This window comes from Microcaecilia unicolor, chromosome 3 (genome assembly GCF_901765095.1).
Source record: "Microcaecilia unicolor chromosome 3, aMicUni1.1, whole genome shotgun sequence".
NCBI lineage: Eukaryota > Metazoa > Chordata > Amphibia > Gymnophiona > Siphonopidae > Microcaecilia > Microcaecilia unicolor.
This window is the reverse complement of record NC_044033.1, coordinates 50,028,992-50,045,951: the sequence shown is the minus strand read 5'-3', so window position 1 is coordinate 50,045,951 and position 16,960 is coordinate 50,028,992. Positions and strand designations below refer to the sequence as shown.

General features: G+C 40.2%; 1 protein-coding gene across 3 annotated transcripts in view; it reads left to right on the top strand.

The window, feature by feature from the left end:
* Positions 1–16,960, top strand: part of MAP4K3 (mitogen-activated protein kinase kinase kinase kinase 3) — a 363,843-nt gene that overhangs the window by 29,673 nt on the left and 317,210 nt on the right. For all 3 annotated transcript variants that reach the window (XM_030195906.1, XM_030195907.1, XM_030195905.1), the window contains exon 3: positions 6,553–6,643. In XM_030195906.1, the coding sequence (XP_030051766.1) occupies positions 6,553–6,643 (91 nt within the window). The remainder of the gene's footprint in view (positions 1–6,552; positions 6,644–16,960) is intronic.

The following is a 16,960-nucleotide window of genomic DNA, read 5'->3' as shown; positions in this document are numbered from 1 at the left end:
CTTCTTCCCTGTCTCCGCTTTTGTGAAGAGGGACCACATCAACTCGTCTCCAATCCTGCAGAACCTCTCCCATCTCTAAAGATCTATTAAATAAATCCTTAAGAGGTCTTCCCAAGACTTCTCTGGGCTCCCTCAGTATCCTGGGATGTATCCCTTCCGACCCCATAGCTTTGTCCACTTTCAGATTTTCAAGCTGTTTATAAACCCTTTTTCTCAACCTCAAGAGGGTCAGTGTTTCTCTCTGGGTTTCCATTCTTCACTTAACCCTCCATTGCCCCTGGTACAAAATAAGTACCTATATATAATATGTAAACCGCTTTGATTGTAATCATAGAAAGGCAGTGTATCAAATCCCTTTCCCTTTCTGGATGGAGACACTTTGCTCAATGGCCACGTTGGTACACTAGAGTGAGCTTTTAACATCTCTAGACTTTGCTAAAGCTTATCTTCACCTTCTCATCATGTTGAGCCAGAAGCATTTTCTTTGCTTCTGCATCCTGGGCAGGCATTTTCAGTTCAATGCTCTCCTCTTTTGTTTATCAATTTGTCGCACATACCTTTTCCAAGGTGATGGTGGTTGTGGCTGCCCAGCTTTGCAACTGGGGGGATTCGTGTGCGTCCCTGCCTGGATGGTTGGCTGTTAAGAGCTGATTCAGAAACTGAGTCAAAGAAAGACATGGCTCGAATAATCCAGCTCCTTCAACATCTTGGTCATGAATTAAGTTAAGCATCAGCTGGAATACTCAGTGTCTTTTTTGACATCAGGTGGGGAGCAGTGTTTCTCAGAGACAGGATGCTCAGAGGACCAGCTGTACAAGATGTGGGATTATTTGCAACCTCAGCTCCATGGCAATGACTCTGGAAGTAGTCGTGTGGGTAGGGGCCCATCTGAGATTTCTTCAGTTGTTGCTCACTTGGATTCCCCCCCCCCCCCCTTTCACAGAAGTTCGAGAACTGGCTACTTCTAGTAGGCCTGGTGGGGTCAGCCCATAGAACATGCTCAGTAGTGACCACTGATGCCAGTCTTCTAAGCTGGGGAACCCATTGTTTGGGTCAGGTGGTACAGGAGTACTGGTCCATGCTGGAGTTGTCCTGCACCATCAGTTCAATAGAGACAAGTACCATCTGCCTGACACTGGTGGACTTCCTCCATTTGATTTGAGAGAAGAAAGTTCGGATGATGGCATACACCAGCAAGCAAGGGGGGACCCTGAAGTGCAGCAGTGGCACTAGAGACTACGTATATGCAGATGGTCCAAGTCTCATCTAGTAGCCATTTTTGCAGTTAATATTGCTGGAAACGAAAATGTTCAGTTGACTTTCTCAGTCATAACATAGTGGACCCGGGAGAGTGGGAGATGAATTTGACAGTGTTTGAGCTCCTGGTAACCCTTTGGAGCCCATTGCCTTTCAGTAGAACACCGAGTGTGCAGTTTTTCTGCTGCAAGAAGGCAGCTGGCTTGGTTGGCATCAATGCACTGGTGCAGCCTTGCCCCCAGGAAGAAGCCACTATACATCTTTCCGCTGGGCTTGATGAAGATGGAGGAATTCCCTCTGGCTTATGGTCTGACCCTTAAAAGGAGGAACCTTGTGGGATGTGGATTTTTGCCTCCTTTATTTCCACACTTCTTAAGGCTTGGAATAGATTCACTTAATTGGCTTATGTACAATTACGGCACATCTTTGAAGGCTGGTGGAGAGAGTGTGCTCTCTCCCTGTGATGTGTACAGCTACTTGATGTGCTTGAGTTATCCTGGAGGGGGATTGAGTAGGGTTTGGCCCTTGAAGGTCCAGGAACTGGCTCTCACTTACTACAAGGATAAGATTCTTGGTGTTTCCCTAGCGGCACAATCGGACAACTTGCTTTTTTTGTGTGGGGTCAAATGACTGTGCCCTCTGTTTACCTCCATAGGATCTCAGTTTGGTCCTCAATGTTTTGTTGAGGCCAACTTTTGAGCTTTTAAGGACTGCCTCCTTGAAGACCTTACCTTGAAGATGGTGTTCTTGGTGACCGTTGCATTGGCTTGATGTGTGTCAAGTTACAGACCTTGTCCTGCTGGGATCTGTATCTCTCCTTCTTGGAGGTGATTTTTATTCACTCAGTTCTATCTTTTCTACAAAAATATTATCATCTCCCTTCTACAGGAATCAGTAGGTAAGCTTTGCCTACCTGTTCAGAGAGGAGTCTTTAAGAAGCTTCACACATTGGATGCCAAAGGAGTATTATGCTATTTACAGGAGACCTCTTCAGTGTTAGAATGATCTTCAGTCACTCTTTCCGCCTCTGGTACCACAGCCAAAATGACTGCTGGGACTTCCTGCGGCAGCCTCACGAGACTACTGTGGGAGGTCTCGACGGCCATGGCAACCAACAAATCTACATGTTTGGTTGACATTAACAGTTCATTAGCTGATCATTGAATAATATCAATTTCACCCTGTTGGTGAATATTGTGTACAAAGCATTGATATCCATGGTCACAAGTATAGGTGGAGTCTCATTGTTCAAGACTCTATCTTCTGACTGTTGGATTAAATCACCTGAGTCCCTTACATAGGAGGGAATTTTACTAACCAAAGGATACAAAAAGAAATCAACATATTGAGAAAGTGGCTCAAAAGGGGAGTTCCTCCCAAAGACTATAGGATGTCCAGGAGGGGTTAGAAAGTTTATGTATTTTAGGAAGAAAGTATATAAATGTACATACAGGATGTTCTCTATACAAGTACCTAAACTCTTTATTTGAAATAATCTCTTATGAGAAGCCCGTGTCAACAATGATACAACTTCCTTTTGTAAAATTTCTGTAGGATCACTTTCTAATGTGTTATAATAATCATTGTTAGAAAGCTGACATTATTGGGTTTCAGCTAAATATTTTACACGTATTATTCACAATTATCCCGAGTAATGACGATATAAGACATATGCAATTCATTCAAATCGGCTTGCTGTTTCTTAGTTATATTCGAAACAGACTTCCTTGAGTGTTGTCCTAAATCCATAACATCACACATCGCCAATTGTTGATAAGTAACCTAAACAGCATTCATGGGGCCAGGAGGAACCCAGGTTGAAGGTAATTTATAGAGTCACAATTTTTATTAGAAGAGGCTGATTCTGAACCAGAAATAGCCTGCTAGCGCAATTTCCTAAAGAATTTTGTTTAGATATAGACGAGTAGCATACGAATCACTGTGAAGGTATAAAAGACATATCTAATGACAATACAGAATATTGTTCTAGCCTTCTGACTGTGTTTTGAGTTTGTCCGCTCTTGCTATGCTGATCCTGTTTTGTAAGTATTTTTTGATATAACTTTTTCAGACTGTTTTATTTTTGTGTCTATATTTTGTAAGATTTTTAGACCAATTTAGTCTCACTCCTGATGAAGTATAAATGAAACTCAGCTGTGTGTCTGGATAAGGACTTTTGTATCTGAAGACTGGATTTCGGTTTATGAACAATTCATTTATATAAGGACCTCTACCTCCAATGAAGTTCTGATCTGCTTAGGATCTTTAATGATTTGTGTCCTACAAATTTGCATGATAGAGCTGCTTTGTTTTCAACAGAACCAGGGCATGGAGAAGGATTGAATTTGAGATTTACATACTGATTAGTGTTTGATTGTTCCTATGTTGATTTGCCTTTAATAAAGCCAAGATGTATAAGGGAATTGAGACATTGATTTGAAATCTTCATGAGGAACATCTGTTGCTATTTAGAATTTTTCACTGAATGTTTGCTCCTGACAGCAAGTGATTGTTGGCAAGGGACTTTGTGTTAGCTGTGGTTTAGTAAATGTGTAGATTACTACTACTACTACTACTAACTAGCATTTCTAAAGCGCTACTAGGGTTACGCAGCGCTGTACAATTTAAACATAGAAGGACAGTCCCTGCTCAAGGAGCTTACAATCTAAAAGACAAGAGAACAATCTAAAGACAAGTGAACAATCTAGAGGACGATGTGAACAGTTAGTCTGATAGGGTGGATAGATTGGGCATTCTATATATCTCGAGCGGTTAGGCGCCGAAGGCAGCATTGAAGGGGTGAGTTTTAAGCAGAGATTTGAAGATGGGTAGGGAGGGGGCATGGCGTATGGGTAAAGGAAGATTGTTCCAGGCATAGGGTGAGGCAAGACAGAATGAGCGGAGCCTGGAGTTGGCAGTGGTGGAGAAGGGTACTGAGAGAAGGGCTTTGTCCTGTGAGCGGAGGTTACGGGCGGGAACATAGGGGGAGATGAGGGTGGAGAGGTAGTGAGGAGCCGCAGACTGAGTGCATTTGTAGGTAAGGAGGAGGAGCTTGAATTGTATGTGATATCTGATCGGAAGCCAATGAAGTGATTTGAGGAGAGGGGTGATATGAGTATATCGGTTTGGCGGAATATAAGACGTGCAGCAGCGTTCTGAACTGATTGAAGGGGGGATAGATGGCTGAGTGGGAGGCCGGTGAGGAGTAAGTTGCAGTAATCAAGGCGAGAGGTAATGAGAGCGTGGACGAGAGTTCTGGTGGTTTGCTCAGAGAGGAAAGGGCGAATTTTGCTGATGTTGAAGAGGAAGAAGCGACAGGTCTTGGCAGTCTGTTGGATATGCGCAATTGAGTGACCAACTGTCTTGGTCTTTATGGTATGTGTTTTTTATATTTCAGCACTTTTATTAAGATTAAATTAGTACAGTGCAAACAAGTACACCATTTGCAAGGATCACATACATGAGCTTAAATTTAGTTCACCCTCCAGTACAAATCGACAACTCCTTAAGTTTTTGTATATTTATTCCCTTCCCCCCAATAACTTGTCTACCCCCCAAACCTTAACTTTGCAACTAGACAGTTTCCATATTAAGGCGCATTCGCATCCATAGTTGACATTCCTGTGCTTCCCCCCCTTTCTTGCTCCCCTCCCCCCCAAAAAGAGTTATAAGCCCTTTAACACTGAACTGCGCGCGCGCAGACAGAGACTGAATGTAGGGACCTCAGATCTCCAAAAAATGTGTCCTCGTCTTCTGAGAGGATCCCACTGCCGGCGCTTATGCAATAGAAAGTCATGAAATCTGTTTCTCCAATGCCAAAAATCAGGTGGTATGTGTTTTTTAATAGTTTGTTTTCATTTTTGATATTTGATGATAGCCTTCATCTGTGTACAGTATTTATGGAAATAAATTATACATAAGAGTTGAATATTCATTTGTCTGTTTTGGGGCAAAAATAAGTCTGAAATTTTAACAGGAAGGTACCAATTGTGGAAAAACCAGTGCAAAGAGATATTGAGAGTGAAAATAGAACAGGTCAGAATGGGGGTTCCAGAGAGCCTGACACTCTGACCACAGACTAATTGAAATAATTTTGTAGGGCTTGTTTCACATGCTTGTCAATTTTATTGTAATATAGCTTGCTAATAGTTGCATGTATGGTGACAACTATTGACTTAACCATGGTTTTTTACTACTCATTGTTATGTGTACTGTTGACTAGTATTGGGAAGCATATTTTTACCTGTAAAATTCATCCATTGAAATCTGTTGACCGTGACATATTGTCATATGTGTTCATTTTATTCTTTCCAAACCAAAAGAATATTTGGGAACCGTTCCATTCAAACCCCTCCTCTTTAACCTTCTGCAGGTCAGAGAGAAAGACAGACATGCATACACATTCATACAGATGATTTGGAAATAATTATATGAGCCTTAGTTGGCATACTTAATTGGCAAACACTATGGAAACTGAGAAGGATCAGAGACTACTTTCCTAGGGAATCATTCTGGCTAATAGTATAATTGATGATATTATCAAAACTAGACTACTGTAATGCAGCATATACAGGATGCAAAGAAAATACAATAAAGTCAATTAAAGTGTTCAATATATGACAGCAAGGCTGATATTTAAATATCAAAATACGAGAAAGCAATCCTACTACTCATAATGTTACACTAGCTGCCAATCAAGGCAAGACTATTCTTCAAAATAAGCACCTTCTTCTACAATATACTATTTGGAATGTCTCCTGAATATTTGCTAGACCTAATCAAACTATCCCCAAGAAAAGCAAGCCCAGAAACCAGAGGCTACCTACTTCTCCACCTACCCAACTACAGAAACATAAACTACAAAACCATCTACATGGCCGGATTCAGTTACCTGGGCTCCAAATGGTGGAACTCGGTACTCAAAGTCATTGGAAGTATCACTATCTCCAGTTCAGACCTGAAACATACCTTTTCAAAAGCATTCTATAACTTAACACGTAAACTACAGATGCACTACAATACTTTGTAACTGAAAAACACTACAGTAATTTCATCTAATCTGTAAAATTGTGAGCCACTTTGAACTGAAACCTGTTTTTGAAAAATAGTGGAATACAAGAATGAATGAATAAATAAATAAATACTTTCCCCATTTATTTAAAAGAGACTAGGAAAAATCTCATCAATTTGAGTTTTTTAGTTTATCTGGAACTGTTTTATGAATAAAAGTATATTGGACTTTGGTCCAGTATAATAATATTAAAATAATCAGTTACTGATTTTTTTTTTTTCCAGGAGAAGATTTTGCAGTTGTGCAGCAGGAAATTATGATGATGAAAGACTGTAAGCATACAAACATTGTTGCTTATTTTGGCAGCTATCTCAGGTAAAATCATCTGTTGTGCTTACTTGAAAAATGATTTTATCTAGTTTGTTGAGTATGAAAAAAAAAGTTTTCCATTACGTAGCTTCCCACTGTTCCAGAACGTGTGGAATAGTTGTGTCCATCAACTAGCAGGTGGAGATAGAGAATTGAAAACTGAGCTGAGACATGAGTTTAGTGAGTTTTTGAGTAATAGACATTATATGGTAAAAATGATGCCTTTTCAGAGGCATAGGTTCCCCCTTGCGGGGTTCCACAGGGCTCTCCACTATCACCCATTCTCTTTAATGTCTATATGTCCTTTACTGATTTTATTTTTGCTGCATTAGGAGTAAAGTATACTCCTATGCAGATGATACACTGCTTTTGGTACAGTAAGTGATGATTTGGCTGTTAACCACTGCTAATGTTATCTTTATTTCTGTGATCAGTTCATGGGTTCAAACATAACAGTGACAAAACCAAACTGTTTTGGTTTGACCATGATATCAAATCTATTCCAGACATTTTATCAATATCAAATCTATTCCAGACAGTTTATCAATATCAAATGTTCTTTCTTTAAAGATCGAACGTACCTCCATGGTTCTAGGTTTTGTCTTAGACTTCACACTTTCCCTTGAACCACAAGTAAATCATATAGTCTAAATAGGGTTTTTAACTCTGTCAATTACATAATGTTTGCTATTATTTTGATAAAAAACATTTTGGTTCTAGCTTGCATTGTCTTTCATTTAGATTGCTGAACTAGCCTTTACCTGTCTCTCGTTGTTAAGGACCAAGCTCCAGATTCTCCAGAATATTGCCACCAAGTTAATATTTCATATGAAAAAATTTGATAGTGTCACTATTTCACTGATTTCTCTTCATTGGCTCCCTATCTTCCTTATTTCTTACACAGTAATATGTTAAATTAAAAAACCTATTACTCTGTTCATAATTATACCTTTTGCAATATAATGTAAGCCACATTGAGCCTGCAAATGGGTGGGAAAATGTGGGATTCAAATGTAGCAAATAAATATTTATGACAGATTATGGGTTATGGCCCGCAGTATATCTTTGGCTGTCACAGCATGTTGGCAACTACTACTACTACTATTTAGCATTTTTATAGCGCTACAAGGCGTACGCAGCGCTGCACAAACATAGAAGAAAGACAGTCCCTGCTCAAAGAGCTTACAATCTAATAAAACGTAATTTGTCCCGGCGACATGGGCACACGTCAAATCTGAAATTACCAACAGGGGGTGCGCTAGCCTGATGGTAGTCTCATTTTGGCGCACGTAGAACCTAGCACACCTTCGTAAAAGGGCCCCTTAGCGATCTGAACTCACAAGTCCCTATGGCTTGATACTTCTCACCAAATGGCCTTTAGTTTTGTTGCTCCTACCCTTTTTGAACTCCCTGCCTAAGGAGCTCCAAACAGGAAATCTTTTGTCAGAAATTTAAAATCAGTCTTAAGACTTGGCTGTTTGAGCAACCATATAAACTATAGCCTGAGAAGGACTGGGATAAAACTTTATGATGTTGTTACTCTGCCTTATGTTTAACAGTTAATTTTTCTTCTGGATTTTACATTTTTGTGCTATGCTTTTCATTCTCCTGTTGTACCATTTCTTGTGATGTTGAAATTCTATTGTACACAGCCTTGATGCTTGATCGAAAGGTGGTATATCAAATCTTACAAATAAATTCATTCATATCCATCTGCCTAAAAAAAAATGAAAATTTAAAATTGCAGTCAAGCAGCCATCTGGTTTCACCAATCTAAATATAATCTACAATTTCAACATAATAAAACAATTAGAGAAATATTCAAAAAGCAAATAAATATTTTTTTTAATGGAATTGATTGTCTAAGGTCTCATACCCATTGCCACAATACTTGGTGGAAGCCCCTTTTGCAGCAATAACAGCCAAGGATTATTTAAGGTGTCTATCAATGGTGCAGGTTCTTTCAAAATTGGTTGGGGATTGTCTGTGGACTAGTCGCATTGGACAGTGGATGCAGTGCCCATCACATCTACTTAAACTGGCCTTTTGGGGCAAGTGGCTGTTTGGAGAAGATCTTGGTAACTTGGTGGAAGAACTGGAGGAAATTTAAGCTAAAGAGTTGCCAGAGCATAGCCTGAAAGCCTCAGGTCTTCCTTCTTCAGGGGACTCTCGATTTCGAGATAGCAGACAGTACTGTCCTGTTCATCAGCAATGTGGTCAGAATTCCCGCTTTCAGGCATGCCAATCTTCCTTTTGTGTTCACAGGAAGTCTTTCAGCTAGAGCTACACAGTGTCTTTAGATCTTCACAATGATGCAAGCCTGGTCCACTCTTCCCTTCCTCCAATGGTAGGATGTCTTCAGGAGTGGGTTCCGAATATTCTTATAGAAGGTTACAAGTTGGATTTCTCCCACCCGGTGGCTCTTCTTTTCTTGCAATCTCCTTGTTGAAAGGGAACCAAGGAGGTCAAGGCTCAAGCCACCATAGATTCTTTGCTGGTACTCTGAGCCATTGTTCCATTTTCAGAGTCTGAACAGGGACAATTCAGATACTCCATCTACTTCATTGTCCCAAAGAAGGAAGGCATCTTTTGTCTGGTCTTAAGATCTCAAATGTCTAAACCGCTGCTTCTGAGTATCCTGCTTTCATATGGAGACACTAACAGTACTCATAGCCTCGGTTCAAGCTTGAGAATTCCTCACCACCATTGATCTCAAGGAAGCGTACTTGTATATATCCCTATGGTTACCGCATCAGAGCTTTCTACGTTTTGTGGTGCTGGGCCGTCACTTCCAGTTCAGCGCTTTGCCTTTCGGACTCACCGTAGCACAAGAATTTTTATCGTGGTGGTGGTGTCCTTCCTTTTGTGCCAGGGAATCAGAGTTTATCTGTATCTTGATGACTGGCTCATTCGTATGTCATCCTATTCATACAGCGGGGCTCGACAGACAAAGGTGTCTTCTGCAGCTGGGTTGGGTGATCAATTTCAAGAAGAGCAGACTAACTCCTTTGCATATGCAGGACTACATGGGCATTCTATTTGACATAGTATAGAAGAGGATCTTCCTCATGTAATTCAGGATGTTGAAGCTGGTTCAACAGATTTCTTTTCTACCCAGTCCAGGTAGGCCTAGGGTCTGGGACTACATCCAGATTCTGGGCTCAGTGACTGTGGCAATGGAAGTGGTGCCACGAGCAAGGGCTCATATGAGGCCATTACAGTAATCTTTTCACAGCCGCTGGTGTCCAGTGTCACAGAAGACAGAAGTAGACCTTCATCTTCCTTGGACGCTGGTTGCCTGACGGAGTATGCAGTGGTGGTTGTTGGCCAGGAATTTGACCTTCGGTGCTCCCTTTGCTTAAACGGGATGAGAAGTAGTGACAACGGACACCAGCAAGTCAGGTTGGGGAGCTCATTACAAGTTTCATCTGGTACAGGGCTCCTGGATAGAACAGGAGTCTTGGTAGTCAATAAATTGCTTGGAGCTCAGTGAGGAATGCCTTCAGCAACTTTGCTCCCTTTCTGGTAGGGGCCCCGTCTGAGTTTTCTCCGACGTGAGGGACCCACAGTTGTCTGATAGTAGTGATGGTAGCCTTCTTCGTGAGTCGGGCAGAGAAAAATCTTCTCTGCTTGTCGGAGCTCACATCGTGGGATCCTGGAATGTGGAGGTGGACTTTCTCAGCAGGCACTCCTTGGACCGGGAGAATGGGAACTGTCCAGCCAGGGGTTTCAGGTGATAGTGGATCGATGGGGTTCTCAATTTCTGGACTAGATGACTATGTAAAGGAATGCCAAAGTTCCCAAGTTCTTCATCTGTCAGAAAGAACTGGCTTGATGGACATCAATATCCTACTGCACAGCCCTGGCCAGAGATACATCTTCTCTTCTTGGACCATTGTCGGCCACGTGTTGAAAAGGATAGCATTGCACTAGGGTCAAGTAATTCTCATGGCCCCCATGTTGGCCGTGGAGGCTGTAGTACCTGGACTTGAGTTGACTGCTGGACTGAGGTCCTCTCCGTATTCCATAGGTACATAGCCTACTGAAGGAAGGTCGGTGCTCTTGGAGGATCTGTGTCCCTTTGGTCTTATCCCTTCTGGGTGGAGACTTCTTTACTCTCTCCAGTGGATATTTGCAATGTGACAACATGGTCGCTGAATACCTTTGCCAAGCACTACAGGGTGGTCACTGCTGCACACTCGGAAGCCAGTTTTGGAGCGTCAATCCTCAGGGCAGTGACACCATGATCCCATCCACTAAGTATTGCTTTTGAACATCCCACAGGTTCTGGAATAGTGAGAAGCTACTTAATGAAAGGAGAAATTAGGTCTTACCTGATCATTTTGTTTCCATTAGTCCTTCACACTATTCCAGAGGTCCGCCTGAGGTTTCTGAGATGTTTATTCAGTGTGAAATAATGGGTCAGATGATAACTGTTACCTTCCATGTTGCTTCCTGCATATCTCTTGTTCTCTACAAGTTGAGCAGAGATAAGAGGTCTACACGTTTGCTCGTCTGGTTACTGTTAGGCTAGCGAGTTGTTTAAGGTTGTTGTGTTTATTCTGAGTTTCTAGTTATTGCTTGTTTATGTATATGCTAAGGAGCTGGACTGGAATGGATGCCAAGAGATGTCAGCTTAGTTTTCAGTTCACTATCTCCACCTGCTGATTGATGGACACAACTATTCCACAGGTCCTGGAATAGCTAGAAGGACTAATGGAAAGAAAATTATTGGGTAATATCTAATTTCTTCATAGTTCTTGGCAGATGGATTCAATAAGATATATTTAAAAATTATTTATAGACTGTTTAGACAATTTTACCAGTGTTAGCTTTTTTTATGGAATGATTTGACTATAAAGTATTCAGAAGCAAAGAAAAAAAGCCCTATATTTTAAACTATATTATAAACTAATTTTAGAAATGAAGTGTCAGCTAAAATTAAGGACTTGACAGATATGACTCCTGTTCAATTTTTTAAATCTTCATTATAACTTAATCTTTTCTTACTAGTTAGATTGTTTGCACACTACAACATATCATTGTTAAAAATATGTTGCAGAGTGACAGTGTACTATAAACAGTATAAAATACAGAGAATTAAAACTTAGTTGCAGTATATCTTGCCTGTACAGTATCTAAGATGGATAAGTTGACCTGGAATGTTGTGTTTTTGGTTGCGGTCCCTTCAGCGCATAGAGTTGATGAGCTTCAGGGCCTTATAGCTGATCCATCTTACACTAAGTTTCACCGTAAGAACATAAGAATAGCCATACTAGTCAGACCAATGCTCCATCTAGCCCAGTATCCTGTTTTCAACAGTAGAGTATTCAAACACCCTAAGTTACTTCCTAAGGTAGTGTCGGAGTCCCAGCTTAATCAGACAATTGTCCTACCAACATTTTTCCCAAGACCACATACCATCCTGGCGAAATTGTACTGCATACCTTAGATTGCAAGTGAGCCTTAGCATTCTATCTGGAGTGGACTAAAGCTCATAGACAGTTCATCCAGCTTTTTGTTTCTATTGACCCAAACTGGGTGGTTTGGCTCTTTTTGAAAGCAGGCTCTGTTGTCTCCACATCTTGAACAGTCGCCATACAAACAACCACCTGTCTGCTTTAAACTGTCTGGCAGTGGAAGCAGCATGTGCTGGTCCTGAGATGATGATCGCATTTCAAATTTGTTTTGTATGGTGGGTTGTAAGAAGTATATTTCAACTGTTAGACAATATTGTGTTTGTGATACAAAATGGAGGTGCACTTTTTATATTGAGATGAGTCCAGATTTCACCTCTACAAAGAAGAATTTGTTGAATGATGGACAGGGCTTTTTTTTTGAGGGGGTACTTGGGGGTACTGAGTACCGGCACCTTTTCCATTGTCTGCTAAAATTGACCCCATGGTCCCCAAGTTTGAATGAAAGCCTCAGGCTCTACACACCAATTCTGCCTTGCCATAGACTGTGACTGGTTGCAGCGGGCCTGGTTATTGTGGGGTGGGTCCCTCAGTGATCACCCCACCCCTGAAGGGTGGCCAGGCATTTGAGTACCAGCACCATTTTTACTAGAAAAAACACACTGATGATGGGGGGTATTAGATATAATTGTGTTTTTACCAGTGACTAAAACCGGGAGGGGGGAGGAGATGGGTTTCTTTATGTTTAGAAGGCAGTGGTGTCTCTATATTGCTAATTTAAAAGTGGATCTAGATAACCAATCTAGGAAGTCACAAAAAAAAGAACATAGATAACTTTGCTTATAAAACTGATGATACAACTATCTAGACAAAATATGTTTACGAAATAAAACTGTTTAGATTGCTTTAAAAAAAAATAACAAAGCTTGTTAAGAATCTGAGGTTTCCTGTTTACTAAGCCGCGTTATAGGTGCGTTAACATTTTTAATGCGTGCTAACCATGTATGTGCGTTAATTGTGTACGCGCCTACAATATCCCTATAGGTGCCTACATGGTTAGCGCGCATGCTAATTGTAGGTGCGTTAAAAATGCTAATGCATCTTAGTAAACAGGGCCCTAACTTCATTAGGCAAAATAATACTACTACTACTATTTAGCATTTCTATAGCACTACAAAGCGTACGCAGCGCTGCACAAACATAGAAGAAAGACAGTCCCTGCTCAAAGAGCTTACAATCTAATAGTAGCCTAGAGACTTGCTGGTTGATTAAAAAAAAAATAAAAAGAGAAACATTTTCTTGGATGAAATGTCTTTTAGATTTGGAAATGACAATAACATTAGATTTTGAGATATGTAATACTGATTAATAGTTGGTCTGCATATAAGTGAGAGCAAAAAAACCAAAATCTTGCTGATAAGCATTAAAGGTAATTTAAATAATTAGCTTTTATAATAGTGTAGAATACAATTTGTGGAGATCTCTACTGGGTAGTACACTGAATTGTAGATGAACGATGGAAGATCAGATTAATCATTTTGTGAAAAGTTCCTTTTGGAATGTGAAGAAATTGAGAATAATATGTAAATATACATGACGAGAACAATTTAGACTGGTAGTCCAATTTTTAATTTTAAGCAAATTGGACTACTCTAATATTGTGTATTTGGGCATTTCTAAGAACTCGCTGAGATTTGATTATCTATGCCCTTAAAAAATCTGATAGGATAACTTTTTTTGTTGTTGTTACTTTTCAATTGCTTCCAGTGGAAGCGAGAATTTTATATAAATTGTTAAGCATTTTAAGATCCTATATGGAATAATTAATCATTTTCTTTGTTCAATTTCAAGTGAATATTACTCATCCAGTCACTAATCAGTGAAATTTATCTTTTAGCTCAAAATCAACCAAAATACAAGTAATGTTATCTGCATAGATACATGTTTGATAACCTGCTATGTTGTCTAATTTCTGTCTCATAGATGATAATAAGATGTTAAACAGGACAGGTGATAACAGGGAGACCTGTGGTACTCCACAAACCACAGGCCAATTCTCAGAGAAAACTCCCTGTATTTTAACTCTATATGATCTTGTAGAAAGAACTCCCTTGATCCAAGTTAACACATTTCCTAATATTCCTGTATCATCCACAACAAAAAGCAATGCATTATGATCAGGTCAAAAGCACTTGATAGATCTAATTGCATAATTAGTCCTTGTTTCCCAGTGCTTATAGTTTGTTTAATTTGAGCAGCTAAAGTATCTAGCAACGTTTCTGTGCTATGAGCAATGTGAAAACCCAATTGAGATGTATGTAAAATAGTAAACTATTCCAAATACTCCTCCGACTGCTTAGTGACCAGGCCTCCTATAACCTTAATGAAGAAGGTATGATGTGCGTGTGAGGTATACAAAGTTACACTCTTTTGGAGGTGTAGTTAGGAACTTGACTCTTAGTATAGATTACAGAAAAATGTGACATCGTCACATTTTGGTATTAGACAGTGTAGTGTCTGGAAAATAATTGTGTTCCCTTTAACTATAGATCCGAATTATTAATGCCCAAGTAATAACAGAACTAACTCCACATCCAAAGGCATTATAAAAATAGATTGCTTATTTATTTACAATAACAGCAAGAACAGTGAAAGAGATGCAAGAATAATGATATAGATGGTCTTATTATAGGAACAACTTAGAGTAAACACAGATAAATCCCTAAGCTAGGCTTATAATAAAGCCAGCTAACCCCATAGCACTTTACAGCAATTACATAGCAGCTGTACAACCTGAATATTGATGAAGCCAGTCTTCCACTTGAACATGAAGAGACAGTCCCTGCTCGACAGAGCTTACAATCTAGTTAGGACAGACAAACAGGACAAACAAGAGATAAGGGAATATTAAAGTGAGGATGATAAAATAAGGGCTCTGAACAAGCGAATAAGGGGTTAGGAGTTAAACAGCATCAAAAAGGTGGGCTTTTAGCTTAGATTTGAAGATGGCCAGAGATGGAGCTTGACGTACCAGCTCAGGAAGTCTATTCCAGGCATAAGGTGCAGCAAGATAAAAGGAACGGAGTCTGGAGTTAGCAGTGGAGGAGAAAGGTGTAGATAAGAGATTTTACTCAGTGAATGGAGTTCTCGGGGAGGAATGTAGGGAGAGATGAGAGTGGAGAGGTACTGAGGAGCTGCAGAGTGAATGCACTTATAGGTCAATAAGAGAAGCTTGAACTGTATGCGGAAATGGATAGGAAGCCAGTGAAGTGACTGGAGGAGAGGGCTAATATGAGCATAACGACACTGGCGGAATATTAGTCGTGCAGCAGAATTTTGAACAGATTGAAGAGGAGAGAGATGGCTAAGTGGGAGACCTGTGAGAAGCAAGTTGCAATAGTCTAAGCGAGAGGTGATAAGAGTGTGGATGAGGTTTCTGGTAGTATGCTCAGAAAGGAAAGGGTGAATTTTACTGATATTATAGAGAAAGAAACGACAGGTTTTAGCAGTCTGCTGAATATGTGCAGAGAAGGAGAGGGAGGAGTCGAAGATGACCCCAAGGTTACAAACTCATGAGACAGGAAGGATGAGTGTTATCCACAGAAATAGAGAATGGGGGAGGAGGAGAGGTTGGTTTAGGGGGAAAGATAATGTAAACCCCTCCCCTACTCCTGGGTTCAAATGGAATTTAAGATGTGTTTGGGTTTAGTTTTCCAATGTAGTCTGGGCCGAGTGGTCTGAACACACCACCCAGAAGCGGAGAAGAGGTACAAAAAAAACTATCAAGATGGAATTGATATAAAAGTTCTTTTATTTAAAACATCAACTTTATTTAACACAACTTAATAATTTATACCCTCCACATTCACCAGTTGTTCTTTAGGCATAAAAAATTTGTAACTCTTAGTCCCTTAAGCTTCTATGTTTTCTTCTACTATGATATATAAAAGGATACTTTTGTTCAGTTTACTATGGTTGTCTCTCCTTCCTCTTCTTCTTTCTGTCTTCAAGTGATGGGTACCATTGGTAGGCGGTGTCCTCTGGCCAGGGATCAGGAACCAGGAGCTTGGAGACCTACTATTCTACACTTGAATAAACAAATAAACCCTAAATTCTATCTAAAAAAATCAGGTCAAATATGACTACTGCAACACTTTCTGTCTAACTTCCCCAGGAAAAAGAACATATAATTCTATTCATCCCAGAGTACTGATAGAACTGAAAACTGTAATTTATCCTTAAAATTGAGCATGGTACCGGAAGATTGGAGGGTGGCCAATGTAACACCGATTTTTAAAAAAGGTTCCAGAGGAGATCCGGGAAATTATAGACCGGTGAGTCTGACGTCGGTGCCGGGCAAAATGGTAGAGACTATTATTAAGAACAAAATTACAGAGCATATTCAAAAGCATGGATTAATGAGACAAAGTCAACATGGATTTAGTGAGAGGAAATCTTGCCTCACCAATCCACTACGTTTCTTTGAAGGGGTGAACAAACGTGGATAAAGGTGAGCCGGTTGATATTGTGTATCTGGATTTTCAGAAGGCGTTTGACAAAGTACTTCATGAAAGACTCCAGAGGAAATTGGAGAGTCTTGGGATAGGAGGTAGTGTTCTATTGTGGATTAAAAACTGATTAAAAGATAGAAAACAGAGAGTAGGGTTAAATGGTCAGTATTCTCGATGGAGGAGGGTAGTTAGTGGAATTCCCCAGGGGTCTATGCTGGGACCGCTGCTTTTTAACATATTTATTTGACCTAGAGATGGGAGTAACTAGTGAGGTAATTAAATTTGCTGATGACACAGTTATTCAAAGTCGTTAAATCACGGGAAGATTGTGAAAAATTACAAGAGGACCTTGGGAGACTGGGCATCTAAATGGCAGATGACGTTTAATGTGAGCA